Source organism: Ascaphus truei, chromosome 3 (assembly GCF_040206685.1).
Source record: "Ascaphus truei isolate aAscTru1 chromosome 3, aAscTru1.hap1, whole genome shotgun sequence".
NCBI lineage: Eukaryota > Metazoa > Chordata > Amphibia > Anura > Ascaphidae > Ascaphus > Ascaphus truei.
Genome location: NC_134485.1, coordinates 109,302,677 through 109,326,507, shown reverse-complemented (window position 1 = coordinate 109,326,507; position 23,831 = coordinate 109,302,677). Strand labels below are relative to the sequence as shown.

At 44.8% G+C, this 23,831-nt stretch overlaps 1 protein-coding gene across 2 annotated transcripts in view; it reads right to left on the bottom strand.

Moving 5' to 3' along the window:
• Nucleotides 1–23,831, bottom strand: part of SLC43A2 (solute carrier family 43 member 2) — an 84,297-nt gene that overhangs the window by 20,120 nt on the left and 40,346 nt on the right. For both annotated transcript variants that reach the window (XM_075589323.1, XM_075589324.1), the window contains 4 exons: nucleotides 22,003–22,222; nucleotides 21,848–21,903; nucleotides 21,381–21,457; nucleotides 915–1,007 (listed from right to left, as the gene is read on the bottom strand). In XM_075589323.1, the coding sequence (XP_075445438.1) occupies nucleotides 915–1,007; nucleotides 21,381–21,457; nucleotides 21,848–21,903; nucleotides 22,003–22,222 (446 nt within the window). The remainder of the gene's footprint in view (nucleotides 1–914; nucleotides 1,008–21,380; nucleotides 21,458–21,847; nucleotides 21,904–22,002; nucleotides 22,223–23,831) is intronic.

Sequence of the window (23,831 nt, the reverse complement as noted above, 5' to 3'; positions counted from 1 at the left end):
ATCTCTGGGGGAAGGGGGGGGGGAGGGGGCAGCCTCTGGTATCAATCCTGTGCAATACAAATAAAATTGCAGCCAGTTTCATTACCTTAGCGGCAGGGTAATAAAATGGTTAAATAGCAGGCACTGCATAGTTGTTGGTACAGGGGGCGAGTGAAGCTTGCAGTTACCCCAGGGCGGGTGTTGGGCATTGCGGGAAGGTGGCAGTAGAAGTTAACCTCATCAATACCTTAGCGGTGGTAACCGTAAGGTAATAAAGGGGTTAACCCCTCGCGCTTCCCTCCTGCAAGGCTTAACTACCACTACCACCTTCCCCCACCCCCTGTACCAACGACAGGAATGGGTAAAAGTGCTATTAACCAAAGATGGCTAATAGCGCTTTTCACCATTCAAAAAAGCACAAATTTGTTTATATGTAGCCTCCTAGCTCCAGCCAGGATCAGCCGTTTTCATAGAAATATCTTCGAAAAGAAATGAACTATGCATGAACTTAAAAAGAAATCACCATGAACACACTTACATTCTGCTCACCAAAGTTGCTTAGTGTATTATTGTATCATGTATAATTAGGAGAAGCATGGAACAAAACAAAAAGATGAACTTTTGCAGGCCAACATTTCCCCCTTGCTCAGGAAAAGTCCTGATCTCACTCTGATTAGATGCGAAACATGTTAGTCCACCATCCCCTTGCTAATGAAAATCATGGGTTTCTATGAGGACATGTAACTTAGGGGGCTGATTCTATATGTGCCGAAGCGGCTGTTTTCGGTCGAAATTCCCTCCGTTGCAGTCAATCGGACCCGTATTGTTTTGCTCACAGCAAATTTCCTGCAATGACTCCCAGTGAGATGTCAGGAGCCCGAGCCCCTTCACGGAACACCCGGCCTGGTAATAAGAACAGGGGTATGGCCGCTCACCTTGATGAATGGGAAAGTGACGGCGGAGGAAGCATAGGATCCAATCATCAGCGCAATGAAGGTCGAGCGAAGGTCGCCAAACATGTTGGGCAGCTGTGAAACGACAAAGAGTCCGGGAGTTACAGAAGCTCCCAGCTGGAACGAAACTCATGTAATCACAAGAGGCAACTCACAATGGCTGCACGCAGTATCATGGTATAAAATGGTATGATTTGATCTCCCCCTAGCAGAAGCCTAGCACCGTAAGGGAAATTAAAAGATGCTATCTGCTTCCCTTTGAGATGGAACGGATTATACTGTACAGGCTTCAAGACAAAAGTTTATTGTGCTCATATTGTTCTGCAGCATACACCACATTGTGCACTGGAAGTGTTGTATAAATATATACTGGTTATATATTTTTTTTAAACTTGACTGAGTTTTTCTGCCGGATTTTTAGTAGGTTAGAACATTTCTGTGGAGCAACACAAAAATTATTTATTTATACCCCTCCCTTTCCACCCTTCAGATGTTGGTTCTTTGAATAAAACATTTTTTGTATAACATTTGTCATGTGAAAAACAATTAAAGTTACAAGTTAAACTGACATGCAACCTAATCTCCTCTAATCACATTGTACAAGAATAGCTAGCACTCTACAGAACAAATTTGCCGATTATATATCTCTGAAGATGTACCACAGTGCTGCTAGTCTAAGGCCACGATTATAGTGCCCACGAACAAACGGCCGTACCTCTATGAGGCAGGCCATAGAGCGTGCAACCGCACTCGCGACCAAGTGCGACAATGTCATTTGTTTTTGCAGCGTGACGGCCGCGTCATGTGAGCAGTTCAGCCAATGAGGGCAAGCCGCTCACGTGATGTCACAGCCATGCCTCTCCTGTCACCTCCCGATATCCTCCAGCCTCAGTGCATGTTTTGCGCACGACGTCATGCGCTCAGCCACGCGCGCGGGGGCACTATAATCGCAGCCTAAGGGTTATTGGGCCACTTTAAAAGTATAAACACCCCAACGTCCGTCCCCCCAAGTATTGTCCATTCTTTGATTTATTTATTTTCACGTCTTCTTAACTCTTTCCCTACAAAGGAGCCAGGAACCTCCTGACAGTAAAGGGTTCCAGTTCATGTTATACACCGAGTATCGTTTCTGGAGGTAACGGCACAGCTTCTTCTGTTCCCAAAAAGTCTAACAATTACAGGCAGATATCTCAAAAACACTATTCATTATAACCGCACATTAAATAAGTTATGGTGGGTAAAAAAAAAAAGGTTTAAAAAGTTAAGTACAAAAAATGTATCTGGTTATACCCAGATACCAGCTTCACGTTGCATAGTCAGCCACCAACCTCGAGCTAATGAGATCCAAAAGGTGGAAATAGCTGTCTGTGAGTAGGTTACTGGCTATGCACTTCTTTACCCCACGCTGTGCAGAAAAGCTGTGTAATACGGCAGGCATAAGCTTATAGGGCGCCATGTTAAAAGGGACTGGAAGCAAAAGGTGACACGCTGTGAGTGCTCATTTGCATGTCATTACCCAGAATCCCTGGCGGCAGTGGAAGCACTGTATGCCAAGAGATAATGGGGGAAGACGGGGTTGCAGACCTGCCTGAGACATGCGAATGCACCAGAAGTGGTATTTTTATTTGCTGTGCATTACAAAGAAGACTAAGAATCCCGCAATAAGAGCTTACGTTTTATTCAACGTATTGGGTCATTGCAATTTTAACCCCTCGGGTGCCAGAAGAGCCGGCAACACATGCAACCTCTTTACAGAAAGGTGCAAACACTGTTCCTGTCGTTTACATTGTGCAACTGCAAAATGTTAAATGGTTCATGTTACTAAAGGCCACAACAGATGGGCTCCACAATAGCAAAAAAACAGTCACAGAGACATTTATTCTCTTCAGAGATCAGACGGATTTGAACACCTGCACAATGATCTGAGCCACACAGATGTCTTTCTACTTCTACTCACTGTGCCCTGTGACACTCTCCACACCCTTATAGTTAGCTAGCAACCAAAGTCCAGACTCCCGGCCGGCAGCCTGAAAGGAAAGTCTCATACTGTAGTCCAAGGACTTTGTACTTTACTCTTAGCCAGGGGCGGGTACTGCTGCGGCCAAGTTTATTCGAGCATTTGCCCGTTCTTGGCCGCAGCAGTAGCCTGGCGCGCGCCGGAGGGTGACGGGCGCGCGCCGAAGCAGCGGAAGAGCGCCCTCCGATCGGGGCGCTCTCCCTACCGCTGCCGGGTCCGCCGGGTCCCCCGGGACCCCCTGCCGCCGTCCCCACATCGCGGGACACCAGGGCTCCCTCGGGGAGCCCTGGACGCGCGTGCAGGGGGCGCAGGCTCCCGAAGACGCGTGACAGGGGCGGCCACTAGCAAGCCGGGAAATCTCCCGGCTTGCGGATCTGGCCGCACTGCGATTAAGTGTGTCGCCAGTGTAACTCCAGTCCTCAAGGGCTACCAACAGGTCCTGCTTCAGCACAGGTGGCTATGCGCTGAAGAAGATATTCCGACAACCTGCCCTGTGTGTGGCCCTAGAATTGCAAACCCCTGTTCTTAGCAGTACAAGCTACTGAGTATATTAGACGTATATTATTATATATTAAATACTGTATTACTGCTATTATTTTCCCTATTTCAGGGTCTGAGTGGGAGTAACGCCAAGGCAAAGAAATAACCCGTAAAAAAAAAGCATGGTGTTATGTGGAACAGATATTAGTCTGTATGCCATACAATTGAGCGCATTACCGCTAAAATGGTAGCCATTCCCTAAGCTAAATACCTTAAGGTTTACTCCAAGAAAGTATTTAGCGTTTATTTAAGTCGTAGCTAAATCTGGTGTTACTCCCCCCCAGACCCTGACAAGGGACAGGGAGGGAGAGAGAGAAAAAGCCTTATTTCATGGTCTGGGCGGGAGTCACTACAAGATATACTGTAAATAACATCACGTTTGGATAACGCAGGGATTTCCTGCAATAACAGGACATTAACCTTGTGCTAGTTAGTGCACTCGCTGCGGGGACATTTCCATGTGATTACCTTTGTGACGAAGGCCACCAGGTGCCCGCTGCCTGCTGCAGTGCCCACTATGGCGGGCGCTGTATGGACAAGAGCCGCCCCTCAATGGGGTCGGGCCCACTACAAGGGGTGGCCGCCGCGCTGCGCGGCTGGTATTTCCTGAAGACAGGAAAATTGAGCTCAATACTGGCGATGAGCGCGGTGGCCACGACCCCCGGCGGTTCAGCCAATGAGGGCGAACCTGCCGGGTGACGTCATGGCCGCGCCCCCCCGCCATCCCGTCTCCCCCCCTGCAGCTCACTGGAGGATCAGAGTTGCACACGCCGCCAGCCTGGCAGGCGCGCATGCAGCATCGACACCGAGGCCGTAGCCTAGGGCGGTGACTCAGGGGAAATAACTGCCATGCCTGTTCTACATAATGTCACATTTCTTTGCCCTCATTTAAAGAAGCTTAGGGAATCTAGCCCTTGGAGTCATATTTACTGACAAGTGCTACTCCATAAGACACCTTCTGTGCAGGAAGACTTCCTTTGTATGAGCCTTAAGGAGCCATTATTACTCAGACGTGCTAGAGGTAGCACTGCTTAGCAGATGTGTCCCCGAATGTCCTGATCTGAATGCCAAAACATCTCCAATGTGTTCGCTGTGTCACACTGAAGAGTTTGGAACAACAGACGTGGGTGAGGCCTGTGGCTAAGCTCTGGAGCGCGTAGTCACGTGCGATAGGTTCCCAGCACACCTTTACTTTATTTAAATTCAAGCACTTAAGCCCTGGAGGAATTCCTTGATGCTGAAAGCCCTGATGAAGGACAGAAACCAGTTGCTTAACCGACAAATGCACCTGGCTCTGTCGAAAACACAGAGGCATTAACCCTGTGAGTGCGCTCAGGACGCGATCTGCCCTAGTAGAAGCGAGCAGGGTTTTTTTTGAACATCGCTTCTATTGTCATGGGGCCTTCCGAGTGCCAGACCCCCTGACATAGTAGCTACGTCCTGGAGCGCTCAAAGGGTTAAAGAGATGCCAGCGGGTCATAAGGGAAGGGCAGCCCCTGCAGCGCTCGCGGGGTTAACGCTGGCTGTGGTGGGAAAAGGGTGTTGATACCACTGGAGGCTGACAACAAACATAAAAACTGGGAGCAATGCCAGTAATCATAGAGGATAGTGCAGGCATTTGCCCAAGCTAGCACGCTAACGACATTGAGCTTCTTAACCCTTCCGCTGCCAGGGGATTAAAAGCCGAGTGCGTATTCTTCGGAGGTCGAAATGTCATGATGTTATGGAACCCACAGTATCCTTTTTTTATTTAACTTCTCTTTCTTTCCCGCACGCCAACGTTTCCTTTTTATTGAAACGTCTACTTTAAGATTTTTTTGTTTTAAACAAATCCATTTACTGTCAAAACAATAAAAAAACACACAAAACTAAACCTTACTCCCTTACTATATTTTGTACACCGTAGATGTTGAATAAAACTTTCTGAATTGAGGTCCAGCTAACTTTTCTCCCAGCGTTTAACTAATTTCCCCCCTTTAAATCAGACGTAGTATCATTATATTTTACAAACGTGCATTTGGAGGTTATCCATTTGGTGCAACAATTACAAGCAATTTGCAGCGAGTATGAGGCGTGTTTCATTTGCTCGTTAAGACAGCGGTTTGCCTTTGTTTTTTTTTACCACCAGAGAGAAAATGGTATTAAAATCCGAATAAAATACAAGCTGTTTCAATTTATTATCAAGATGCTAAATCAAGAGCCATGAAAACTACAGCTAACATGAAAACAATTAAACAGAAAATAATGGTCAGTCATTTAAAGGGGCTATACCTTTTGTTTTGTTTTTACTAGGTTGGAAGCAGGAGGTTGAACCGCGTTGATTTCAGCTGCAGGGACCCTCTGCGTCCCCATATCCTTACTTTGTAAGGTGATGCCATTAGCAGCCCCAGCTCAGCATAGAAAATGTCTATTGAAAGGTCCCGCAGGCCAATAGGAAGCAGCGTCCACGGGCCAATAGCAAGCCACGTTCTGCGGGCCAATAGGAAGCCGCGATGTCATCCCTTGCAACTTCCTATTGGCCCCCGTGACGTGGAACTTTTAAACAGCAGTGAGATACCGGCATCCCCCCCAGATGTAGGTATCCAGGAAGCAGGGGGTCCCGGGAGCTGAAATTAAAGCGGTTCAGCTCCGGAGACCCTCCCGTTTACCGCCGAGGAAGAAATAGGTTCTTTTTTTCTTAAAGGCAAATGTCCTTTAAATATTACCAGTGGTGTTTTTGTAGGGAAATAAAAAGACATGTATATACCAACTACAACAACAATCATATTTCAATAAAGAAATTTGTTTTAAAAAAAAAGGCATTTGTCTACCCCCTGATAGTATTCCCGTTCTATTTTTAATACCTTAATCATAACTACAGTTTATGGAGCGTCCTGTTGGTCCCTAAACAAAAGCCCAAACGCACAAAGTTGGTCAGTTCTCATCGGTTCCCTAAAAAAAACCCAGCCTTGACTATTAACCTAGTAAACAGTCTCTCCCTCTCCCCATGACAGTGTCACTTATCAGCTCTCCCTGACCTGTCAGTCTCTGGCAGCAGAATCCTCTTATATGGACACTGTTCTCTGAGTCTTTCCTCACATTTGTCTGCGTTCCCCTTGTAATAATAAACAAGCACATTCTGTCTGACCTCCTAAAACTGAGAACATCAAGCACACCCCTCCTTCCCTGCCAAAACAGCACTGCACACAGCCAACTTCAGGTAGTACTGGTCCCCTATCTATACACAGTGATTGCACAAACTGGACCCAATTCAATCGAAAACATTGCTTACCGCAATTGTTTTTATCACCTAGTTCAGGCTGGCGTTAGCCCTATCTTGCCTATGCACTGTACGTTATACACACACACAAGATTACCTAAACCAAGTTGCAGTAGGTGGTAATTTCCCCCCCCCCCAAAAAAAAAACATACAACACATTACAGTACAGCACATTAGTAGCCCAAGTGGTCAGCTAGTCATGGATTTTCATGACGCTGACCATTAAGGGGTACAAAGGTGTTAATATTAACATTAAACTACACTACCTACCCTCCTTGGCAAACTTAGTGGCTACTAGCTGCTAAGGCAAACAAAGGTTAACCCCTACCACCACCTTGGAGGGCCTAGCCACTCCCCCCCCCCTGTGACAAATAAACATAACACCCCTCTCCTTACTCCCACCCCCTAAACAAATCGAACACAACCCCCCCCCCCCTCCATCGTGACCAATGGTCAATAGCCATATTAGCCATTAACTGCTAGTTCTTGGGGATTTAAACTACAATTGGCTCGACAATAAAAACAACAAAATCCAGATACAACTCAAGTCACTTAACCCAACGCAACTCATTTCCCAACCCACATGGACAAACCTGAAATCTCACAACTATTCCTTGCTAGACTGGATTCTCTCCTGTAATCCCAGCAGAATCCAATCCTCTGGCATCCTTCCTGACATTTTCAGTGACCATGCAATAGTGTACTGAGTAAGGAAAATTAAACCGTCCCAATCAAGCCCTAAAGTTCTCCTCACTAGAACATTTAGAAACTTTAACCCACAACAGTTTCTGGCTGACCTTACCAGCTGCCCTTGGTACAGAATCGACTTTATTCCCGACCCCGATTCTGCACTCGACTATTTCCAATCCGAGTTCACAAAACTCTGTGATAAGCCATGATCCACTACGCAGAATAAGGGTACGGGGGCCCACCTTCCTTGGGTTACAACTGTCCTGATAGCGCTCTACAATCTTAGGGATGTCTTGTGGAAAAGCTACAAAGTAACTGGCACTACGAAGGATCCTAATCACTACAGATGCCTGCGGAATATTTGCACAAGGCAAACAAGGCACGCAAAAACACAATATTACTCTGACAATCTCCATCAGAATACATCAAATCCAGCTAACTTCTGGAAGGTTATCAACAATATATTCCAGCCTTCTAACCATCAACAACCATGTAATATCATTAAGGAGGATATTACCATGGCAAATCCCACTGACATTGCAAATTAATTCAATTAATACTTTGTGTGGTGTGCTACTAATTTATTAGCAAAACGCAACCCGAACTACATACATGAACCTCACATCCCTAAGATCTGGAAAACTGCCAGAGTTGTCCCAATATTCAAAAGTGGGGACACTATCTCAAACTACAGGCCAATCTCTCTTCTCCCAATACTATCCAAAGTCATGGAAAAATGTGTTCACTCCCAATTAAGCGATTACTATTCCAAGACAATTTCCCTAGCCAATTCCAATATGGCTTTCGACCCAAACACTCCACGGTAACTACCCTCCTAAAAGTTTGCAATGAGATCCAGTGTGGAATGGAACTGGGACAACTCACTGGTGCAATATTCCAATATTTTGCAAAGGCTTTTGATACTGTTGATCATGTTATCTTGCTAAACAATCTCCAGTGCTCTGGAATAGGGAAGCATGCTTTAAACTGGTTTCTGTCCTACCTATCAGGTAGATCCCAACATGTATCTATCTCGGGCTGTAACTCCAACCCCTAGGATATCACCTGCGGTATCCTGCAAGGCTCTGTTCTGGGGCCTCTTACTCTTCTCAGTGTTTATTAATGATCTTCCTATAGCTTGGAAGGTAGCATCAATACACATGTATGCGGATGACACAATCTTAGGCTGAGTCCATGGTGACTCAGCCCGTGCGGAGGCGCTTGAGGCTGAGGGAAAGCGGGTGCTTTCCCTGGCCTTGGTTAGTGCGCCGTCTGGGGGCGTGTCGGGGGGCGGGCCAGTGACGTGACGGAGCTGGTTCGCCCTCATTGGGCGAACCGCTCACGTGACCAGCCCTGCGCTCCCGTGTGCGCGCGAATTTAAAATTTTCTAAAGACCTACCCTTCCGGAAGCGTGCGCGAGTCCCTGCTAAAGCCGCTCTCACTGAGGCTGCAGGGGCTCACTGGTAAGTGAGAGCGCGCCTAAGCACGGGTCAGCGCCTAAGCGCTGACCATGCCCGAGGCCTTATATGCACACAGCCCTAACCTCTCTGACCTTGAACACATACTTCAATCTGACTTTTTGAGACTTGAAATTTGGATTTCCCAAAACAAATGGTTTCTAAACACTGACAAGACTGTGACAATGGTATTTGGGACCAAGGTTACATTTTTAAAGCTTCCAATGAAGGAGCTACAGATCAGAACCAACTCTAATATTACCCTAGCCCCCGTTACTTGTTTCAAATATTTCTGCATATGGTTTGACTCCAATTTAACATTTGGGATGCACATTGATATCCTGACATCCAAAACCTATGCCAAACTAGGTGTACTTTATAGGAACAAGTCCTCCCTAAGTCTGCTGGTCAGAAAGCGCATAGCACAGCAGTTGCTGATGCCAATTATAGACTATGGCACGGCACGGCACCCCAAACTCACCTCAGCAAACTTGATACCCTCTACAACTCAATATGCCGCGTTGTCCTCCAATGCAATTACAACACACATCACTGCAAAATGCTCAAAGAACTAGAATGGTCATCACTTGAGTCTAGGTGTAAAGTTTGTCTCTCCTGTCTTGCCTTCAAATACTTTCTGGGCAAGCTACCCGTCTATCTGAACAAGCTCCTCACCCCTACAGCACTTATCTGAGAACTGACTCCAAAATACTGTTCATGGTCCCGTGGTTCAACAAAGTATTTGGCCGCTCCTCCTTCTCTTACAGTGCACCCCACAACTGGAACAGTCTACCGGAGACTCTCACTGCCGCCACCAGTCTAAGTTCTTTCAAAACTAAAGCTGTCTCGCATTTTAATTTGGTCTCTAACTGTTATATATGCCTATAATTTATATTATCTTTAACTGTGCATACAATGTTTTGTATATAAATGTACTGTATAACCCCGTTTCACTCATTGCAACTATGTATTTGTAACCATGTATTTGTGATCATAACTCTGTGCCCAGGACATACTTGAAAACGAGAGGTAACTCTCAATGTATTACTTCCTGGTAAAATATTTTATAAATAAATAAATTAGGGCTTTTGGACATTAAAAAAAAAAAAAAAAAATAATACATTACAAATAAGTAAACAATATATTACATAATAACAGCCTTAGTATAATTTTTCTTGATTGCCAATGTGGCTATCTAGGCTCCCATTAAGAGGCCAAAATTGCAGGGAACTCTTTAGGATGCCCGGGGAAGCCAAGCGTTCCTAAGAACCCCTGTTGAAAAACTGTCTTTAAATTGAATATATTACCACTGTTCATTCAACGCAACCATGTCTAATTATCATAACTTTGTGCCCAGGACATACTTGAAAACGAGAAGTAAACCTTAATGCAGGGGTGTGCAAACTGGGTATTTAAATTAAATGCCGGGGATCGCGTGAGGCCTCTGCAACTATCCTTAGGCTTCGACCCGCTGCCTGCCGCAGTGCGCGCTATGGCGTGCACTGCAGGGACAAGAACCGCCCCTCAATGGGGCTGGGCCTGCTACCTACCTTGGCGGCGGCCAGATTTTTCAGTAGACAGTAAAAATGTCTTCAGAACTGGCGAAGGAGAGCTGGCCACACCCTCGGCCATTCAGCCAATGAGGGCGAACCTGCTGGGTGACGTCATGGCTGCGCCCCCCTCTTTCCCCTGCAGCTCTGCACAGACCGGGGAACAGAGCTGCACGCGCCACAAGCCTGGCAGGCACGCGTGTAGCGCCAACACCGGGGCCGCAACCGTATCTTGTCTTCGACGACACGTCGCCATGGCAATGCTGCAGGGCACGTGACGTCACGTTGCCATGGGAACATGGCGTCACGTGACGCTGGAGAGCCGGACACAAGGTAAGGCAGGGGGGGGCGAGCTGGGAGGGAAGCAGGCAGGGGGGCGCAGAGGGGAAAGATTGCACACCCCTCCCTGCCTTTAATATATTACTTCCTGGTAAAAACCCTTTATAAATAAATAAAATGTCAGTTGTGTGGGTGTGATTGGGAGCAAGGTATCAGATAACGTCTTCCAAACGCAAAGAAATCGGTGTTAGTTCTGCAAATACATTCACTGTTACAAACACACAACGTCTGGAGCAGAGATAATGAAAGGAGAAGTTGCAGCACGAGCGTATCTTCCCAGATGACAATACGTAAACCATTACAGAAAATATACTCCTATTGTAACAAATCTTTCTCCTTTCAATCCCAACAAAACTGAAAAGCCACATCTTTAATCAGTCGCATCCATTTCTCTGCTCAGTCGTGTTTAATACTCTGTGCTGCAATTCTCACCATGGGCAGTGAACAATGGGTTACAGATGTGTAACACATCCTCACTGAATCCATGTATGGGATGAATATTTGCCGCCTACGGTGTGAAAAAAAGATACAAAGGAATTGGCGTCCTTAAAGGAGCAGTCCGTCCCCTTATATCCCTCTTTTTACATGCGGGACAAGCAAGGGGTCCCTGCAGCTGAACCGCGTTCACATCAGCTACCTGGTCCCCGAGATACATACCGGGAAAGGGAGGGCCGGTACTTCCATGTATTTACAGTCCCGCAATCCCACGGGGCAATGGGAAGCCGCGATAGATGGCGCGTGTGACACGGCAGATTTATAAACGCCATTTTATTTGCCGTGGAAGAGATGGTGCCGGTGCTACCCTTAGAACAGGAATGGCCAACTCCAGTCCTCAAGAGCCACCAACAGGTCAGCTTGTCAGGATATCCCTGCTTCAGCACAGGTGATGCAGTCTCCGACAGAGACACTGATTGAGCCACCTGTGCTGAAGCAGGGATATCCTGTTGGGGGGGGGGGGTCTTGAGGACTGCAGTTGGCTACCCTTGCCTTAGAGATATCTATGTCGGGAACCAGTGAGTCCCTGGAGAAGAAAATAGTGTGTTTTAAATTCCAGCGACCCACTGCTTCTCGACCGTGTGCGAGGTGGCGGAGGTGGTGGGTCTATAAATAAAAAAAAGTCAGAATGCTGTTTTGGTTCCTTTGGAAAGCTTTGCTTTTTTAGTTAAGACACTGAATGGGGGGAGTGCTTGTCACTCTGAAGTTTTCTTGTTTCACAGCCCACTCAGTCCCTGTCAGCAGTAATAAATGCAAATACTGTACATCACAGGAAGCGCTAGAGGAAATGAAACCCTTCCCACGTTCCAGCTCACACATTTTACAAACACACATGATTGCACGGTTTGTAGTTTTTACAGCCCTATGCAGATTAAGTACCCGTTTTGTTCATTGAGCCTTTTGACATTTTTTTTATAAAAGGTGGCCATGGAATAAATGACGTCTGGTGATGGGAGAGAGGAGACTGTATATGGTTTTGGCAAAATTTCAGGGTCAACATTTTTGTAATTCTGTAGTCAGACAATTGCCCTGGAAAATACTCAAGAAAGATGTATATATAATGTAACCTCTTATAAGATTACTAGGGCCTACTGAAGGGGTTAATAGGGAATTAACAGGTTAATGTAAAAGAAAGGCCCCGGCTCAATGTAACTAATTCCATGTAGCTTATTTCATGTAGTTAGTTGTATGTTGCCAAAGTAGCTCATGTCAGGTGACTGGAGTTCCGGAACCCGCTAGAATAGTCACCTGACATGTATAAGTTCTGATAGGTTAAGGATGTCTGTATCTTGCCCAGTTACAAGGGTAGGACTGTGACATCACACAGGTATATAAAAGGAGCTGCAGAAGCTTCCAGACCTCAGGCTCCTAGAGGACACCAGAAGAAAGGAGTCTCGTTGTTTTAAGTGTTATGTGTTAATTGTATGTATTGAATGTGCAACTTTGCGTGACGACGTATGATCACCTTTTATTGTTTTACAGTTAGGGAAGACTATCCCTTATCTAGGAATGGCACCTGTAATAGTCACAATGCCCGAGAATGCTATGACATTTCACTTTACTTTGAAATGCGTGACATTTCAAAGTAAAGGATCCCTAAATCAGGGTTAGAGGGAAACGTCACAGCTAGAGTCGCCTATGCACACCAGGCTGCCATAGTATGGACTGCTCGGTCAGTGTAAGGATGACAGGTAGATGGGAACCTCGACAGAAGTCTTGGGCGGTACCTGGGAGTGACTCCAGTTCACTGGAGCCAGAGATTTCAAGTTTCCCTTAACCTGGGGCAAGGGAAGATAACAAAGCCTGTGTACCTCCCTGGGGAACTATCTGAGTTCCCAGGGAAGAAGAATGTATGAAGTCTGTCTTGTCTCAATAAAGTAACCTGTCTGTCAAATAAAGTCCTTGGCGCCCTTCTTACCTCAGCTTACAATATCAGCCAGCCCGGACGCCAGCGCCCAGAGAAAAAAGGTATGAGAGTCTAAGCACGAACACTTGCACCAAACCTACTCCACCTCACTTAGTTATAACCTCTCCTTAGTGGGAGCCGGCTAGGAGGGGTTACAATAACGTGACTAGGTAGAAAAGAAAAAGAGTGAGGGTGTGACAGACGAGAAATATATATATATATATATATATATATATATATATATATATATATATAAAAAAAAGAAAACTGCTGCGCTAACTAGGAAGACTGTATAATTAGGCGTATACACATAAATAAATAATAATAAACCAAATAGAACAGTGGATTCAATGTGGGATATAAGTATGCCACAACGGACAAAACAGGACAACAAAAAACACAACAAGGAAGAGAAAAAAGGGGGGAAGGGGAAAAAAAAGGGGGGGGGGGAAAGGGAAACCCCCAAAAAGTCAGCTGCTGGGTGTCGCTGCCAGTCTTCAGGATCAACCACTCTCCTCTCAATCTACGAAACGAAAAGAAGACAGCGCGGCTCCCATAGCATAATACTGTATATATATTTTAATAGTAGTATTGCTGCTGGATTACGGACACTTACAAAAAGTAAAATGAATATAAGCAGTGGTAAAAAAACTTTGGACACATCACCCGTAGAGCAATCCATTTGTCGCTCCACATTTAGTATATCCAACGGACTCTCGTTACAGACGTCAGGAAGGTGCGAGCGCACTCAATCTCCTCCTGGTGTTCAAATCACGCGAGAGTTTGTGAGCGAGTGTTACACCAGATGCAGGTACAATGGACTGGGCTCCAAGCACTGTTTCAATAGAAAATGGAACGGGCGTACACCAGATTATGGCAAACAGACAGCTAAAGCACTTTGGATGTAAATAATGTTTAAAGTCCAATATGACTCCTTCCCTACGCGTTTCGTCGCTCAGGGGATAGCAGTGAACTGCTGCGAAACCACATATATAGGCAAGTGCTTAATAAAATATTTAAAACACATGAATAATAATTGAATAATTGGTAGATTAACTTCTTGGGGTTGGGTGGGGGAAATACATGGAAAAAACATGAGGTTAAGAAAAAGAAACAGTGCTTGGAGCCTAGTCCACTGTACCTACATCTGGTGTAACACTCGGTCACAAACTCTCGTGTGATTTTAACACCAGGAGGAGATTGAGTGCGCTCGCACCTTCCTGGCGTCTGTAACGAGAGTCCGTTGGATATACTACACGTGGACCGGCAAACGGATTGCTCTACGGGTGATGTGTCCAAAGTTTTTTTACCACTGCTTATATTCATTTTACCTTTTGTAAGTGTCCGTAATCCAGCAGCAATACTACTATTAAAATATATATACAGTATTATGCTATGGGAGCCGCGCTGTCTTTTCGTTTTATATATATATATATATATATATATATATATATATATATATAGCCAGAATTAACCCCTGAAGACTGGGGTTCTTAACTCCAGACCTCAAGACCCCCAACAGGTGTTAGGTTAAGGATATCCCTGCTTCAGCACAGGTGGCTCAATAAGTGGCTCAGTCAAAGACAGACACTGATTGAGCAGGTGGCTCAATCAGTGGCTCAGTCGAAGACAGCCACTGATTGAGCCACCTGTGCTGAAGCAGGGACTGATTGCGTCGTCTGTGCTGAAGCAGGGATATCCTGAAAAGCTGACCTATTCTTGGGTTCTTCAGGCCTGGTGTTAAGAACCCCTGCCTTAAGAGTCTACCATTGGGGTATGTTGTGGTACATGAAATTACTTCGGCCCATATTTATTAAGCCGGGCAATCCATAGAACATCTTCGAGCATGGCTTAGTTCCAAGAAATGGACTGTGATATGTCTGCCAGCATAGAAGAAGTATTCTTAGTAAATATTTTTCCGATATTGCAAATATGATGAAAGTAGGGAATTTTAAGTGACTGCTGCGAAAGCAATAGTACAACTATGTTGTGCTGTGAAAAATAGCCAAACTTTCACCATATTAGGTAACATTAATCAAAAAAACACCAAGTGCCCATTTGTGAGTTTGCACATTCCTTACACAATTTGATATGTCTTGTCACACATTTAAAAAAAAAGCTGTACTACGGCAGGCATAAACTTATAGGGGGCCATGTTAAAATGGATAAGAAGTAAAGTGATACACCCTGCTCATTACCCAGAATCCTTGGCTGCAGTGGAAGCACTGTATAAAACATAATGGAGGAAAGGCCGGGGTGCAGACCTGTCAGAGACATGCAAATGCACCACAAGTGGTATTTTTATTTGCTATACAGGTGGTGCAAAGCAAACTGGGATATTTGCCACACATTTCAAACGATGTTACATGTTGCCATACAGCAACACTGCAAAACAGTACCAGATACTGTACATTCATAGTGGTAATCAGTAGGAAAGGTTAATGCTTAACCCTCTCGCTGCCAGAAAAGACCAACAACGCCAGCAAAGAAGGCATTTAGTAAGATACAGCTGGAGATATATTATTCAGTGGGCAACGATAAACTGAAGACGTTGAGCTATTTTAAGATGATTTTCCATTGCAGACAATGCAGAATGTCTTGCCTAGGAGTCAGAGAGTTATTAGTAGTAGTGTTTATTTGTAAAGCGCCAACATATTCCACAGCGCGGTACAGAGATTTGATAATTACATACAAATATGGACAAACAAGCACAAATAGATACGGAACGGTAATGAGGGCCCTGCTCGTGACAGACTTAGGCCTCGTCCATAGTGATCGTGACCGCCCGCGCGACCGAGTGTGCGGCGCGAACCAGAGATGGCTCCTCTACGAGGCCGACCATAGTGCGCGCGAGATGAAGCGCAACGATATGGCAGCATTTCCAGAAGACAATTTTTTTTGTGTTTTGCCGTGGCAGCCGAGCGACGGCCGCGTCACGTGGGCGGTTCAGCCAATGAGGGAAACCCGGCCTTGTGACGTCACGGCCACGCCTCGCTGTCGCTCGCAGCATAGTAATGCCACAGGCCACGGTCCGCCTCTGCAGCAGGCGCGCGAGACACCATATGTTCCAGCGCGTGCGCGCCTACACTATGGACTTAGCCTTAACCTGTTTGTCTTGCCTAGGAGGAGTCAGAGTTAGCCTGTTTGCTAAGCAATGAATTGCAATCATCTGGCAGCACAGCGCTTTACAGCCTGGATGCAGAAGTATCCATGGTGAAGCAAAAATGAGGAAAGTGCGAATTCCATAAAAAGTAATTGATTTATTGGTCACATGAAAAAATAGCGAAGGTGTCGCCCTTACCAACGCGTTTCACGCCTAAGCGCTTTATCAAGGTATTTCTCTCCTTTCCTCATCTCTACCATTACAACAGAGAGACACCGAGAACCTTTACAGCCAGGGATATCTGTGTGGACATTGCAACTCACAAGTGAGTCCATCTGATTTATATATTCCCAATTTATGGTTGGACTATAGGTATTAACAAGTGATTTTACTTGCTGCGATTTCTGGACTGTCTCTGTACACTACCTACACTTCTCATTAGTGGTAGGTCACCTAACCAGTATGCTACACTTTGTACCTGTCCATTTCTTCAACAATTTATTCTGACGGTTCGCTTCATGAGCGCATAATTTTTACAATATTCATTGTGTCTATGTATTGGTCTATAGCAGGAAGCAAGTTTTGTATTTTGGATGCAGAAATAGGCTCACAAAATGTAAATTAAACCAGCAATCCCGGAACCAGGGCTGATCGTGGTCAGCTGACATTCGGGAAGCGGGCAAACAGGAAGATTCAAAATGTCATCAGACCTGCTCCCGCTGCCAACAGAAAAGCCGACACGTCAGAGAGACAAAGCCGCGGCTTTCTATTGGTGACCCCGCAGCCATGTCCGCCGCCATACGGAAAAAATACAAATATATCTGGAACTAGGGCACCATCCATGTATGTGTATGTTAATTTGTGGGGCGAGTTTTAAGATTAGTCAGTATTAAATCAGATAGGTTAACACCATTAGTAGGGGAAGACATAGCAGGGAGGTGTGGGTGAGAGCAGGTGTGTTTATGTCTGGGTTCAGGATTAGGAGAGATCCCCAGCAGCAGGAAGGAGTAGATAGAGGATTTGTGGGAGAGTTTTTTATTGAGGGTTAAAGAAGTTGTTGGGAGAGAGGTGTATCAATAATGGTGCATTGTATGGGCACATGCCTAGGTGGAGGGGAGGAGAGATAAAGAAATGTGGACAGGAGGGGAGTGGGGAAGTTGGAGAGAACAGAAACGTTTACAAAGGAGTGAGAAAACAGTTAACAGAAAAAGCAATAGGGAGGGCATATTGAGATGTAGGAGGAGACTTCCTGTAAGGGTTCCAGTCCTGGCTTTGGCTGGAACCTGCCCCTTCCTGGCTGCAGCGGACATCTTGGTTGCTGGCAAGCCTCTTCCTGAACTTTGTTACTGGCTGCACCTGTTCAAGGGCTTAAATAGCAGCCAGTGACATCCAGTCCCTGCCTGAGCATTGTATATGTTTCCCTGTGTTCCTGGCCACCTTGGGTTCTAGTTGCTGAGTCTTCCTTATTCGTGAGGCTTCATTGTTCCTGAGGCTAGCCTGTTGCTGTGGCTAGCCTGTTCATTTGGAATCCCTGTTGCTGACCCAGGACCGTTTTTTTGTAATCTTCACCTCCAATTCTAAATCCAAAATTAACTCCACAGACACTTTATATGTGACACGCTGATAGACTGACTTAAGTACCCTAAACACATTCACTTGACTTATAATTAAGGGGGGGTGAGGGAGATGTTTGCCTAATCAACTCACTGAAACATACCAAGTAGTTGTTAATTAGATTTAAGTTCTGTTCACCTTAGGAGAATCCTCCAGTTCAGGTAAGAAGTCATTCATTATTTATTTAGTTACCCTGTCTCTTACAGATGTTCAGTCTTGTGGGGTACACAGAAGATCCGACCCAAATGAAAATATATGCACTGCTCTATGCCAGTGTAAAAGTAGTTCGAAAACATTAGCCTACACTTGCTCTATAAGCTATATCTTTTCTTTCCACATAACGTATTATCTTTGCGGTATGATTTGTACAGACAAGTAAAATACCACTGGCCTCCACATGCTGATGTGTTGCAAAGTGTTGTGTATTAAGATGGAACCCTTTGGGAAAATGGTGACATGTAGGATTTAGTGAGATATGTTCTGCACCTCAGCTAGTGATAGCAATCACACCCGTGTAAAGTGGTGTCTACTCTGCGTTTTACGGTGTGTTCAATACGGAGCCATACTGATACAACAAAAGGATTAGAGCATGAGGCGTACAAACCAAACATTCGGAAAAGGGAATCCCTGCCCTAAAGGGATTATCATAATAATCTTGCCCTGTTATTACAAGCAGTATAATATGTTTGCTATTAAACCATCATTGCCATAAGCTGACACCTGATTTGGACTTCCTTCTACTCTAACATTAGTTTATGTTCTGGGTATATTCAGGAGTATAGTGGTTCTCGTTTTTTACTTGTATTTTAACTGTCCCTTGCTTTTTCTGTGTTACTAATAAAATCCATCCTATTTTGCTAAACCTGGGTGCTTGGTACAGGAACTCTTTTTATCCTCTTTTGTGTTTACACGGATTATAATAAGTGTTTCATACATAAACACAGCACTTACTTACATAAACTAGACTGGGCGTATAAAAGCACACAGAACAACTTACCCATTTACTGATTAGGTTAATGAGACAGAAGACACGTTATGACAAGAGTTATTTGGTGGTACCTGCAGCCATCTCTAAGCAACAAGAGTTGGCAGCTGCTCGCAAGATACTGAGCGAGTTTGCATTTCTAAGCCCATTAAGTTGCTATCAGTTTATAAAAACGAGTTGCGTAATCACTGACTTCTCCTGCATGTGAATAGCGGAGTGCTTCAATAACCCAAAAAACAGCATTTCTCAATATTCTTTATATGAATACGAGTCTGATGTGTTGATTCATTTCAGCACCTCTGTAGATCATGGTCATCGGTTTGAACTATTTGCAGGTACAGTTGTGTGAAAAAGAAAGTACACCCTCTTTGAATTCTATGGTTTTACATATCAGGACATAATAACAATCATCTGTTCCTTAGCAGGTCTTAACATTAGTCAAATACAACCTCAGATGAACAACAACACATGACATATTACACTGTGTCATGATTTATTTAACAAAAATAAAGCCTAAATGGAGAAGCTATGTGTGAAAAACCAAGTATACCTTATGATTCAATAGCTTGTAGAACCACCTTTAGCAGCAATAACTAGAAGTAATTGTTTTCTGTATGACTTTATCAGTCTCTCACATCGTTGTTGAGGAATTTTGGTTTGCAGGCATTTGTTTATGCACAGCTCTCTTAAGGTCCCGCCACAGCATTTCAATCGGGTTGAGGTCTGGACTTTGAATGGGCCATTGCAACACCTTGATTCTTTTCTTTTTCAGCCATTCTGTTGCAGATTTGCTGGTGTGCTTGGGATCATTGTCCTGTTGCATGACCCAATTTCGGCCAAGCTTTAGCTGTCGGACAGATGGCCTCACATTTGACTCTAGAATACTTTGGTATACAGAGGAGTTCATGGTCGACTCAATGACTGCAAGGTTCCCAGGTCCTGTGGCTGCAAAACAAGCCCAAATCCTCACCCTTCCACCACCATGCTTGACAGTTGGTATGAGGTGTTTGTGCTGATATGCTGTGTTTGGTTTTTGCCAAACGTGGTGCTGTGCATTATGGCCAAACATCTCACTTTGGTCTTGTCTTTCCAAAGGACATTGTTCCAGAAGTCTTGTGATTTGTTCAGATGCAACTTTGCAAACCTAAGCCGTGCTGCCATGTTCTTTTAAGAGAGAAGAGACTTTCTCCTGGCAACCTTTCCAAACAAACCATACTTGTTCAGTCTTTTTCTAATTGTACTGTCATGAACTTTAACATTTAACATGCTAATTGAGGCCTGTAGAGTCTGAGATGTAACTCTTGGAATTTTTGCAATTTCTCTGAGCATTGCACGGTCTGATCTTGGAGTGAATTTGCTGGGACGTCCACTCCTGGGAAGATTGGCAACTGTCTTGAATGTTTTCCACTTTTTAATAATCTTTCTAACTGTAGAATGATGGAATTTAAATTGTTTGGAAATGGCCTTATAACCCTTCCCAGATTGATGGGCAGCAACAATTGCTTCTTTAAGATCATTGCTGGTGTCTTTCCTCCTTGGCATTGTGTTAACACACACCTGAATCCTCCATACTAGCAAACTGCTAAAACTTTGGCTTTTATAGAGGTGGTCACATTTGCTGATGATCAATTAATCAAGGGCATTTGATTAGCAGCACCTGTCTGCTACTTAGCATCTTAATTCCTATGGAAGCAGTAAGGGTGTACTTAGTTTTTCACACATGGCTTCTCCATTTTGGCTTTATTTTGTTAAATAAATCATGACACGGTGTAATATGTCATGTGTTGTTGATCATCTGAGGTTGTATTTAACTAATTTTAAGACCTGCTAAGGAACAGATGATTGTTATTATGTCCTGATATGTAAAAACATAGAATTCAAAGAGGGTATACTTTCTTTTTCACACAACTGTATCCTACTTAACATGCAATAGCAACTACATAGGAGCAGGGGCAGATTGTGGATACCTACCGGTCCGGGAGACTCCTAAAAGAGCAGCACTCCTCCTGCAGTGTCACGGCCTCATGTGATGTTGCGTTGTCATGGCAACTCGTCGCCATGTACAATCCTGTTGTCATGGTAACGCGTTGCCATGCCACACCACATTATCATGGTAACATGTCTCCATGTGCCGTCGGGTTGCCATGACAATGCAATGCACAGGAGAAAACGCCACTCCAAAAATGGTAAGACACATCACACACACACACAGTGACATCAACACACACACCCACACATACCTTGGGATGAGGGGCAGTTCTGTACTGGTCTGGGGACTTTGTACCTCCCCCTTCCAGCTCCCTCCTCCGATTGGGCGGAAGTTGGATTCCGGGGACGACAGGAGGAGGGAGAGTATCGCAGATTGTCAGGGAGTTGGGGAGCCACTGGCCGCTGCAACCGAACCACTGGGGTAACCCCAATCTGCCCATGCATTGGAGGAAGACAGGTAACACAGAGACGCAGGAGGCAGGTTAGAGGTAGATTTATACTCACTGTCAATGAAGTGAATGTCATACACATCCCACCGAAACCATTGAGACATAGGGCGACAAAGATCAGCACAGAAAGAGCTGCCGTGGGAGAGAAGAAAAAGACAGATCACAGATTTGTGCCGCAACCAAGACCTCCAGTCTTGTGTGATTAATAAGAAACTTCCCTGACTGGTATGAATAAGAAAAAATGGTGGCTGTCAGACACCAAGACGACACAAAGATGCAGCGTCAATAACAAGGACCTTAGACCCATCATACAGCGTCCTCAACAAATGAGCATGTGACATGCATGTGGGTAAAGTCACTAAAATGAGTGCGAGGAGAAATGAAACAGGTGAAAAGAATCCTGGGGACTCGTGTCACTGGTGAGACAGAAACCCATTCGTAGGAGTAACCCACCAAATGGATTTGACGCCTTCCCCCTCCTAATTTCATGACTTTAATACCGCTGAGATAAGTGCTACTCACAGTTGGGGTTACTTGCTCCATATGCAATCAATAGGCAGGATACCCCAAAGCTGGCACTGCAAGACAAAGCAGATATTAATGAATGTGAGATCCTGTCTCACATGACTTGAGAGAGAACAGAGGCACAATGTGCCTGGGAGGTGGGATGTACTGACCTTCCACTTAGCCTGAGCTTGCGTGGTCCATACTTGTCCATGACGATTCCCAGGGGCAGAGAGATAGCACTGAGGAGGAAGGATCCCACCGTGAAGGCCAAGTTCAGCATCTCATCCTGGTCCTTACACACCAGCCAGCCATTCATCTCTAGTATATAGTCCTTCTCTGTGTTATTCGCAAACCAGGAGCTGTTGGTGATGTTTTCTGAGGTGGTGTTCTCTAAAGAGGAGAGGAAGAAGAGGGGTATAGTTAAATGAGAAGCTCAAACAGACGTACACATTTGTTTGCCCCCTTGAAACACATTGAAATCATATCAATCATTCACTCATTTGCTGCATAAAGCTTCAAAATAAAAAATAAAATCTGTGTGGGGTTAATAAATGAGATGGGGGTTATTTACTGATGTATAGTGGGAAACATACTGTAACGACCACTGTGCTTTAGTGAAACCCCCCCTGAGATCTATGGTTTTCAACCTGTCTTCTTGACACCTGGGGGATCTGAAGAGTTTACTGTGGGTTTCCTTGAGAAAAAATTGGTGATAGAAGAGGTTTTCGTTTTCAAGACCCAAGTGTTTTTTTTTTCCGACCCATTTTATTAATGTAATAGAAAATAAAAATAGCACATGTCTCAGGCAGGTCTGCAACCCTGTCTTTCCCCATCATCTCTTAGCATACAGTGCTTCCACTGCAGCCAGGGATTCTGGGTAATGGCATGCAAATGAGCACACCTTTTGCGTCTTGCCCATTGTAACATGGATCCCTATAAACGTATGCTTGCCGTATTACACAGCTTTTCAGCAGGGCCTGGGTTAAAGAAGTGCATAGCCAGTAAAATATTTTAAGTACTTGAATAAACAGTCAACAGGACAGGAAGAGCAAGTACCAGATAGGTGGAATCGGAGTAACACTCCCTCCTTTAAAGCAGTTTGAGTTCTTTTTCTATTTACTTGAAACTTGTATGATAATACCTAAACAAACTGCCAGTACAGCCCCACTCAATGCAAAACCTGGAAGCAACTCTACTATACATTAGGAGATAAGATCAGCTCACAGGTACATGCTCGCACAATATTTAACTTAAGCATTTTACGAGACTTCTCTTCGCTCTGTTGGTTATCTGGAGGGATAACCTCTGGGGGAGGCAGGAGTGCATTACTAAACGGTTCAATTTGACAATCTCTACAACATAGCGTAACATTTCACCTAGATTGTAAGCTCTCCGGGGGGGAGGGGCTCCCTTTTCCCAATGTGTGCTTTTAGGTTCATGGCAGCTATTATATAATGAGTGTAATGCCCTCTTTTACTTATTTTGTTCAAATTCTGCATAGATTGCTGGTGCTGTATACATAAAAATATACATATATGCATTCCAGCTGTCACCCTCCCCGTCTCCTCCCCTCCCCCTCTTTCGTGTCTCTTCCTGCTATGGTTTCGGGGCTTTGGCAGAACATATCCTTTTAGATAAGCACGAGGTAACAGGAAACAGATGTGGGTGAAAGGTCAGTGAGATAAAGACACTGCGGTGATGGCCCCTGAGTCAGTCTGGTCAACGCAACAGGTCAGGGTGTCCTTATTTGTATAGTATGCTTGCTATAGATAGACTGGGCACTAAAAGGGTGCGAAGACAGTCACCAATAAGTGTAAACAAGGCACTTAATATAACTTATCAGTAAACAAGTCCACAAGTCTGCTTTAAATCTGCAGTGGAACTGCCTGTCTGTAGGAAGGTCTTTCCCAGAGTCCTCGGCACTGTGGCCTGAAGGATTCTGGCTTAGCTCCCAGGACATTGATGGGCTTGTTTTCCTTAAGAGTATCTATTAATTCAT